This window comes from Rutilus rutilus, assembly GCF_951802725.1.
Source record: "Rutilus rutilus genome assembly, chromosome: 16".
NCBI lineage: Eukaryota > Metazoa > Chordata > Actinopteri > Cypriniformes > Leuciscidae > Rutilus > Rutilus rutilus.
In genome coordinates, this window is record NC_140224.1 from 20,883,984 (window position 1) to 20,893,898 (window position 9,915).

Here is a 9,915-nt window from a genome sequence, read left to right on the forward strand (position 1 = left end):
GGGAAAAGGGAATGATAATCCAAAAATAAATGCATGTGTATTTTTTCTTTTGTTTCATTTAATGCAATAAAGAATACTTTGAAATTCACAATTTTATCATTTGAATCAATCCAGTTAGTTATTGTCTCTTACTTATTGTCTCTGTGTTTTCATACTGTTTACATGTATTGTGATCTTCATTTATAAGTACAATCATAATAATCCATTAATAAACCTTTCAAAAGGGTAAACTGGAATTAAACAGTTCTGGTCATGTTACTTTTTACACCAGCCATGCAAACACATTCAGTAAGTTCACTATATAAGTTCCACAATGTTAAACAAGCTGAAACACTCGTACTTTGATATGTGTGTTTATTTATAAATGAGGTTGTCATAATGTCAATGCAGGAGTCTTCATATCAAATTTTCAGTACACCATATAGTTCAGCTCTGTCATTTTAAGAGAAGAGTTCAGGCCTTTATTAATGCTCAAATTGATCTTAAGGTTAGTTCACTACAGCAGATATTGATATCAATACCTCCAATAATTTACATGTTCAATGCACAATCATGACGTCTACAGACCAAACAGCAGTTTGACTGGAAACAACATTCTTGGAAATTCTTAACTTTTGCATATTTAAAATTTAACATGGAAAAGATGGTTCCACAAAACCTCATACGTCAGTGAGGTGTCAACATACATCACTTTTTGTGTGTTAAAGTAACAGTGCGAGGGATACATTTGTTACACTCTATCAATATTCAGTTTTAACTTTACAGTCCAACAAGCAAGTCCTTCGTTTTCCCGGCATTTCAGACAAAACAGAGAACAACCAGAATAACCTTCATTAGGTCGCAGGTAAGAATTCTCTTTTCCACTTCCACCGTTTGAGTCTTGTGATCCTCGATAAACCTGCCAGTCCACTGTCAACATGCGTCTGTATCTTCGATGTCTCATCCCAACAGCAACAACCTGCAGTGCGTGAGGACGGGGGAGCACTTTGTCCATTACAAAAATGTGGTTCCTTTCTTTCAGCTTCTTGCTTCTGTTTCGCACTCCCGTTTTACATAGAAAGATGAATATAAATGCTTTAGGGGAGTTGTCTGTTGTAATCCTGCAAAATAAAGAAAACGAAAACACACTTTAGCAAAAGAAGTTACATTAGAATAAGGGAAAAAGTGAATGTGAGATTGTTTTCTCCCATGAGCACCCAAGGCTGCATTTATTTAATCTTAAAAACATTAATATTGTGAAATATCACAATTTTAAATAACTGCTTTCTCTTTAAGATATTTTAAATTCATTCATTACTTCAGTAAATGAATTACTCCAATCTTCAGTGTCACATGATCTTTCAAAAATCCTTGCAATATGCTGATTTGTTCCTCAAGAAACATTTCTTATTATTATCAATGTTGAAAACAGTTGTTCTGCTTAATATTTTTGTAGAAATCATGATACATTATTCTTAAGTTCAAAAAAGTTCAAAAGAACAGCATTTATTTGAAATAGAAATCTTTTGTAACATTATAAATGTCTTTACTGTCACTTAATGCATCCTTGCTGAATTTTTAATAATAAATTATTATTAATTATTAATAAATGAATTCATAAATACCATTACGTTTCTTGGGGGTTATACCATATCACATTATACAACCTGAACTAATCGTGCCTTGTCATAAAATGTCACACTGATATTAGACTTGATAACCGATAATTCTTTATATTTGATCAATCTAAATCCAAGTTTTTATATAATTTTTGGGAGCCTGATTACAAAAACAAAAGTCTCACCATTAAAAGACATGTCCCAAGCAAAGAAACAATAGCAAACAAAAAAAGTACAGTAGTCTAGTTTGAACCAGTGCAAGTTTTAAAATTAATTCAAACAATTCAAAACCATCATGACGTACAGTGCGCATCTGAAGCGTCTCAGCTGAAGGAAATAATCCATTATTTATTGGCTTTAAAATATTGGCCAAATATTCTTATTTGACCGATGACAATTAAAAAAATTAACATATACTGTATCGGCCAATACCGATATGGTGGCCGATATATCGTGTATCCCTAATTTAAACTGCCTTGTCACTCATTTTGTCACAGTTAAAATACTCTGCGTTCAATTTAATTTAGTTCCCTACTGTATCGGAGAGAAATATAGTAACACATTGATCTTCCAGTCGTGGTTCTTTCATGCGGAGACTCTCCTCAAGTGTTTGCATGATGATGCATTTAAAAGTTAATGACCAAACGCATCTTTATAAAAGTTCACAATGCTGTTGCAGATTAAATATAATGTTGATAACATTGAATAAATATCTTTTTATCAGGTGAGATACTGATTATTATCACTCAAACCCAATCTTCGGTCTTGCACATCCGCCATATTTGTGTGTTTGTAGTTGTAGTGGAATCCTCATTCAACGTGCAATGGGTTGTGGGCAATATTAGCCATTATGCAGTGTGCATTGTATAGTATCTTCAGAATACTCATTTCAACATACTTCGATTTGGAACACACTAATGCTAATTTCAAATAATATTTAGGACGGATAGTATGCGAATTGGGTACAGCAACTGACACAGTAATGTGGGTCTGCAGGGGTCCTCTCTATGATATCATTTACTGTTTTTTTCTTTCCACATCACTTTGATCTGGTGGATAAACATATTTATAATATATATAATAAAAATGTCATTCCCCTGACATTTCTGACTTTTTCATTTTAATTCAGAAATTAAAAACATGCTTATCATAGAAGAGGACATCAAGTCATTGGGCTTCATTCATGAAACTTTCGTAAATATACAAGCAAATTCGGAGTAATTTGAGCGTAAAATTGACCTTTATGAAAACTCTCCTCCGGATACAGCTTCGGTAGATAAACGTGTACATTACTGAACTCCAAACATTAAAGGTAGGGTAGGTAGGATTTTTATAAAAAACTTTTTTTCAAATTTGTTTAAACTGTCTTTATATACCAATACATAATTAAAATGTAAGTGCTCAGAAAAAGAGAGTATAAAAATCGAGTGACTGTAGACCTTTTAATCTGCAATAAACACAGCTCATTATTTCCATCCGGGACGAAACAATTGATTGGTTTGGGCGACTGTCACTCTCTCTCGCAACCATGGCTACCACCCCTGTTGCTACAAGATCTGCCCATATGCGCGCACCCGTTTGATTTGAGGAGTGCAAGAGAGGCGCGGAACCTACGAAGAGTAAAATTATGGCAGAGAAAGACCATTCAAAATTCAAAGCACCTGCATATGCAGTCAGCGAAGGCAAACAAGGCAAAAACTACTTCCTCGGACCCTGCCCGCACTCTTGAACGACCTCCTCTGCTTCGCCCTCGACCCCGGACCTGTCCTCGAACCGACGATGCGGTACTTGTCTCCGGAGTGTAACGTTAGTCCTCATCAGAGTCAACAATGTTTTCATCATGGAAACTCTTACATGCAAAACACCGTATATGTTATGAATCTTACACGAAATTCACCTTCATCACAGTGTAACTGATGGTAATGGAAAAACGTGTATCAATGCAACCTGTTTTTAGCTTTGCCTTATAAATATAGCTCATTACCTATAAATATAGCTCGTTACCGAATCAAACAAAATATATTTTAAACTTTACCAGTATCGATATGCTAGCTTGATAGTGAGTACTAAAAGCCATCTTATTTGTTTATATTCATAGTGATAAAGTTAGGTATTTTATTACATGTGATTCTGACATGATGTCACTGCATGCACTGCGCTCCTTCCTCTCCACTCGTCTCAGGTAAATAAATGCGTCTTCCAGCTGAGCCTGAGCGTTCGGCGTCGCGCGTTCATGTGTTTTGGGGGCGTGGCTTTGGAAGGAGCCCAGAAGGGAGGGGGTGGAGTGAATGGAAATAATTAGCTGTGTTTACAACAGTCGTGAGAGGTCTACAGACACTCGATTTTTATACTCTCTTTTTCAGAGCACTTACATTTTAATTATGTATTGGTATATAAAGACAGTTTAAACAAATTTGGAATGTTTTTTTTTTAGAAAAATCCTACCTACCCTGCCTTTAATAATTAGCATAATTCCTGCCCATGAGTTACAACTACGCAAATTACATGTCCAGGAACGCTGTGGAATCTTCTGGACGTCCTTCTCAGGTTTGGCTCCAGTATATTGCATAAATGCTAAAGAGACTAATTGGCCATATGCCTAGCAATATATATTCAATTATCGTGTGTCCACCAAAGCATTTTAGCCAGCTAAAAATGCCTGATGCTCTTTTGAAAACGGCCAGCTGAGATGCTTTGGTTGCTATGATACAGAATATCCATGGCAGTAATGTCTAATAAAGTAAGTATCTCATTTCTCCATTAGGATGATTGGTCGATGTAGTATTTGTCCCGCCCCTCTTCCAATGTGATTGGACGGCTGGGTAAAAAGTGACAGTGACGAGTGCTGCCTAATACCCAGAGTTGAACAGTTAAAAAAACAAAAACGGGGCAAATCAACTCGTAAAATATTATTATGGTGCATAGTGCATCAAAATGCGATGTCATCGGTTTGCCTAAATAAGAACACAGTACGCACCATTTACACATGGTATAGCAGGGGTGTATTCGAGAGGTGTATAGCAGGGAGCAGGTGTACATTTCTGTCGTACAAACTAACAAAAATTTATTTCAGAACAGCTTTTATGAACGATTTACACAAAAATGTATTTCATGAATGAGGCCCAATGTGTGTATGAACTGCAGGATCCAGACAAAAAACCCACTAACCTCCTAAAAACAGTAAATGAGAGTGAACTTGCAGAGCTCATTTCCCCATGTGTTCGAAGGGAACGCTGACCTGTGCGAGAGAGACAGAGAGGTCAGAGCAAAAATTAATATCAAGGGAATTAAGCAAAGAACTAGTACGTGAACGGAAACCTGTGGGGGAGTGATGCGGATCTGATCGTGACGGAGAGGGAGGTCAGGGGAGGCATTGGCAGGAGCACCGCGGTGCAGCCGTAAACACACTCTCCGTTCCCGCTCAGCTCCTCGGCCTGCTCTTGGAGATGCATTCCCTGAGAGACAAAACAACAGGTAAGAAGAGTTTTAAGTGCTGGTTTCGAATACCAACAACACAGAAGGTCGTATACAGTTTCATAAGGAAAAGAAACCATATCCTTCAAAAATAACCTGCTCATAAATAGAACAGACATCAATAACACCTCCGCTCGTTCTCAGACTCACCAGACTGTGGCACACGGGAGGCAGGTGTTGAGCTGGCCGGGTCTGGGCCATTGCGGACCCTGTTAGGGGCCGGGAGGTTGGGGCCAGTTGGCAAAGCACGAGCCGCAGAACCCGGAGCTCCACCGCCGGTCCTCTCATCCCTCTCTTCTCCCTCTCCTCTCTGCTCCTTGTCTTTATCCTCTGCTGTCCTGCTGGCGCCCTGACACAGTCAGAGAAACCCACAAGGTGAGCAATACAATGCACGCTTGAACTGCATTAGATAATGCAAAATGTTTAAAAACCTACAAATTTCAGCATGTTCCAGTCAAACACATAGTCGTATGAAAATCCCTGTCTGTGGAAAAGGTTCCTGAACAGCTGTCTCAGGTAGGAGTAGTCAGGCTTGTCATCAAATCGGAGGGAGCGGCAGAAGTTCATGTAGGTTGAAAATTCAGCTAGAGACGTGAGGAAAAAAAGAAGAGTTAAATGAGAGAAATGACATATCTATGATTTTCTAGCTGATTAAATCGCATCCACTCACATGGATAGCCCTTACAAAGAACCTCAATAGGGGTTGACATCTTTTTCTCACTGATTCGCTCATACTTCTGCCTTTTAGTGGCCGCTTTGAGGCCTTGCCAGGGAAGAGAACCCAAGTTAAAGTACATGAGAACATAGCCAAGGGACTCGAGATCATCCCGCCGAGATTGCTCTGTGGAAACAGAAGGTACATTTGGAATAACCCAAAATATAGAGTCCGTTTTTATCAACAGAATGCATTTTAGTGGCCCTCGGCTGCCCTTACCAATGCCCAAATGAGTGTTAATGGAGGCATAGCGGGCAGTGCCAGTCAGGTTCTTATTCTCACGATACGGGATGTGCTGATGTGTGCGGGCGTCACGATACTTCTTAGCCAAGCCAAAGTCTATGATGTAGACCAGGTTTCCCTTCTTGCCAAGCCCCATCAGGAAATTATCAGGTTTAATGTCTCTGTGAATGAAGTTCTTGGAGTGGATGTACTCGATTCGGCTAATCTGGAAAGAATAAACATGAAACAAATCAGAAAAAAATCTATAACTTTCTTTTTTTCTAGGTTAAAATTATGTTTAACAACAACATAATTACAATTTGATTTATTTAGGTTTTATAGTTCTCCTGAATATTCTTTACATGTGCGAAAACTAAAGCCGGGGACATGCTTAACAACTAGCTGAAACATTCTAAGACTGAACTGAACACACTTTCAGACTGTTTCCAACGACTGCAGCAGATTTTAAACACCAACTGTGAACACCGATTGAACGCAACTGTCTCCGACTCGCCGCATTTGGGCATGATCAGTCGTAAGTTTCAAATTACATTCATAACCGGCCTTACAGTCGTTAAATTTGTCCCCGGCTTAATCTGCAGCCAAATTATTCAAATGATAAACTAGATTTTTAGACCAACATTTTGCGTAGTATAAATTATATACATTTTATAATCTATTTTTACATGCATTTATGATCCTAGGGCAGTGTTCACAATCCTGGTCCTGGAGTACCCTCAACACTTCACATGTTTGATGTCTCTTATATCAAACACACATATTTATCTTGGAGCAGAGGTGCTCCAACTCTTATGTCCTGCAGACCCTAATTAAACACACCTGAACCAGCTAATCAAAGTCTTATTTGGCATACTAGAAACTTACTAGTGTTGAGCTAAACTCTACAGGACAGTGGCCCTCCAGAAACAGGACTGGACACCCCTTGCTGCTTCCCAATTCATATACTTATATTATGCCCTGAAAGAATGTGCTGTTTTTGTGAAGAAAAAGTATACTTTTGAGTGTGTAGCAGAAGAGAAGGCAAGCTCGTCATAATTGCGTCTTTAACGGACCGCTCTGTCACTTAGTTACGTGAATCCTGTCAAAGTTTAAACTGTCCTTGTCATAAATTTTTTCACAGTTAAAATCCACCACATTCAATTTGATTTAATTTCCTACTGTATCGAAGAGATATATAATAACACATTGATCTGCCAGTCGTGGTTCTTTCATGCAGAGACTCTCCTCATGTGTTTGCATGATGATGCATTTAAAAGTCAATGACCAAACGTATCTTTATTTGAATCTATATAAAATTGTATCTATATAAAAGTTCACATTGCTGTTACAGATTAAATATAATTTGGACAACATTCAATAAATGTATTTTTATCAGGTAAGATACTGATTATTGATCACTCAAACCCAATTGTCGCACATCCGCCATCTTTGTACTTTTTTTCAGTTCTAATCGAATCCTCGTCCAACGCGCAATGAGTCTTGGCCAATATTAGCCATTATGCAGTGTGCATGGATCTGCACTTCGGATTCTAACCGGAAATAGTATCTTTGGAATACTCATTTCAAAATACTACGATTTGGGACACTAATTTTGATTTCAAATACTATTTAGGACGGATAGTATGCGAATTGCGACGCAGCACCCTGTGCTGTAGTTTTTCCAAATGAGCTGATGAGTTGAATCAGGTGTTTGATAAGTGAGACTTGTAAACTATGCAGTGCTGGATGTACTCAAGGACCATGATTGGGAACCACTGTCCTATGGCATTGAAGGTGGTTCTAAGTGGTTTTAACAATGTTCTGGGTGGTTGTTTTGTGGCCCACCTGCGAGCTTCTATGATTTTACGATACTTATATATGGCTCAGGTCCCCCCTTCAATGTAAATCTATAGTATTTTTGCCCTATTTTCTCCACCAAGTCTCATTACTTCCAAAAGTAACTCCCCTCAATAAGACACAAGGTATCATGTCGCAACAAATAGTGCAGGATAAGGGGTCCGTTCAAATAACTAACCCTAAGTATGAGCAATAATATGGATTTGTTCTTCTAGATTTTGTTTATACATGCAATTACCATCTGGTCTGCCAGCAGCAGGACAGTTTTAAGAGTGAATTTCCTTGAGCAGAAGTTGAACAGGTCCTCCAAGCTCGGACCCAGGAGCTCCATCACCATGACATTGTAGTCCCCTTCAGCACCACACCATTTGATCGAGGGAATACCCACTAAGGTTGAAAGGAGATTGAAGAGATATTTCTATAAATCCATATACGCAGCATCAGGAAGAAAACTGACGGAGATCATTTCTCACCTCCACCTTGCATCATCTTATAGAACTTGCTCTCAATATGTAATTGTGGATGTTTAGTCTTCACACTCTCCAGTTTAATGGCTACCTCCTCTCCTGATGTGATATTTGCTCCTGGAAGATTTTATTTTTTACAACATCAGGGAACAACACTTTTATGAAATCTAGATAAGTACGCAATTGTCAATAATATTTTTACCCAAGTAAATATCACCAAAGGAGCCACTTCCGATCTTCCGCCCAAGACGGTATTTACTCCCAACACGTAACTCCATGATTCCTTCTCTAAAAACAGCCTTAGAATCATAAAAACAGATATTATAATGATGTAGATGTCACATTTCAGCATTTTAGCACACAGCTGATGTAAACAGGAATGCTAACTTCAGCATTTAACATCATGATTTTCACTAGCTCAGATTTAATTCACATTTTCAGACAGAAAAGCACTGGCAGTCATGCATCTGACATCTGAGTCATGTGATGTGTGATCCGAACACAGATGCTGTTCAATTCCCACGAACTTGCAATGAAGAGGTTAATTTTTTATCTTAGCATCATCGCAGATCATCAATGTGCAAACTATGAACGTTCCCATAAGGAATCTGTTGAAAACGACCCATTTTAATGAGTGTTTTGCGGCGTTTGCATAATTGAACGCACAAGACGAATCTGTCTTCAATGGTTTTCAGCCAATTTTGTAGCAGCCGCACCCAAGACCATGTTGATCCCGAGGTTTCACAAACAAACTGTTAATAGTGGAGGCATTTACATGTATTCAGGGCCGCTAAATGAATCTTAAACACTCATGTCCTGAAATGACCTTAAAGCAGGAACATATTTCTTACCTAACGTGAGGGTGGTGGAAAAGTGAGTCTGGTCGACAGGCTTGCGCTCGTAAGACAGGACCCTGGACAGCGAAGAGTGCAAGCGTAATTTTAAACGTCGCATCACAAACGTAATTCCAACCACTGCTTTCCTCCTCAGATTTCTAAATCCTTGCGTTCATATCTCTGCACATGGATTGACCTACTTGCATTAGCGGGCTAGCGAGTAGCAGCCTCCCTTGTTTTGTATCCCAGCGTACTTCTCACAGAAATGATGTCATTCACAAACTAGCGGAAGGACCCGGATCACTTCAAGGGGCCGCGCGCTTGACGTGCGTACGCAGCCTCATTCTCATCCACACTGCTGCTATACACACGACACGAACTACAGCTCTCCGTCTTTTCGATATTATTCTCTTAAAAATAATATTAGAAATATATATATTTTTTACATATGGTAATGAAAAGACGTATTTAGCATTTAAAATACACAAAAATAGATTTTTTTTATAGCTTTGGTAGCCTACTCTGATACCTTATTTTTAAAATGTAGCCTATATGTACATAAAAAGATACACATTTTAAAAAGTAATATTTTATGTATTTACTCGTTTGGTAGGTAACTGTGTAATAATTGGGATAATGTAAAATCAGTCAGTAATGCAAAAACATAACAAAAAAAACACGTAAACATTAATACGAATCTAAACGAATGGTTCTCAACCAGGAGGCCTCAAAACAACTAAAAATAA

At 38.4% G+C, this 9,915-nt stretch overlaps 1 protein-coding gene across 4 annotated transcripts; it reads right to left on the reverse strand.

Annotated features, from left to right (window-relative positions):
* Nucleotides 1-55: 55 nt before the first annotated feature.
* csnk1e (casein kinase 1, epsilon) lies at nucleotides 56-9,568 on the reverse strand. Of its 4 annotated transcripts, XM_084433674.1 has the most exons (12): nucleotides 9,370-9,453; nucleotides 9,185-9,246; nucleotides 8,536-8,632; nucleotides 8,340-8,450; nucleotides 8,105-8,253; nucleotides 6,007-6,235; nucleotides 5,743-5,913; nucleotides 5,508-5,656; nucleotides 5,223-5,421; nucleotides 4,917-5,053; nucleotides 4,767-4,836; nucleotides 56-1,100 (listed from the first exon to the last, which is right to left on the reverse strand). In XM_084433674.1, exons 3-11 carry the CDS (start codon nucleotides 8,609-8,611, stop codon nucleotides 4,804-4,806), a joined length of 1,254 nt encoding a protein of 417 aa, XP_084289800.1. In that variant the 5' UTR covers nucleotides 8,612-8,632; nucleotides 9,185-9,246; nucleotides 9,370-9,453; the 3' UTR covers nucleotides 56-1,100; nucleotides 4,767-4,803. The 4 variants fall into 4 exon arrangements, with proteins under 4 accessions (XP_084289800.1, XP_084289799.1, XP_084289798.1 ...); XM_084433673.1 differs by having other exon boundaries at nucleotides 9,185-9,568; XM_084433672.1 differs by having other exon boundaries at nucleotides 5,743-6,235; nucleotides 9,370-9,429.
* Between the last annotated feature and the right edge of the window lie 347 nt (nucleotides 9,569-9,915).

Coding starts and splice junctions, on each gene's coding strand:
- csnk1e (XM_084433672.1), bottom strand. CDS start 8,611: ATGGAGTTACGTGTTGGGAGTAAATACCGTCTTGGGCGGAAGATCGGA. Junction 8,451..8,535: donor CTTTGGTGATATTTACTTGG/GTAAAAATATTA, acceptor AAAATCTTCCAG/GAGCAAATATCACATCAGGA. Junction 8,254..8,339: donor TAAGATGATGCAAGGTGGAG/GTGAGAAATGAT, acceptor TTTCAACCTTAG/TGGGTATTCCCTCGATCAAA.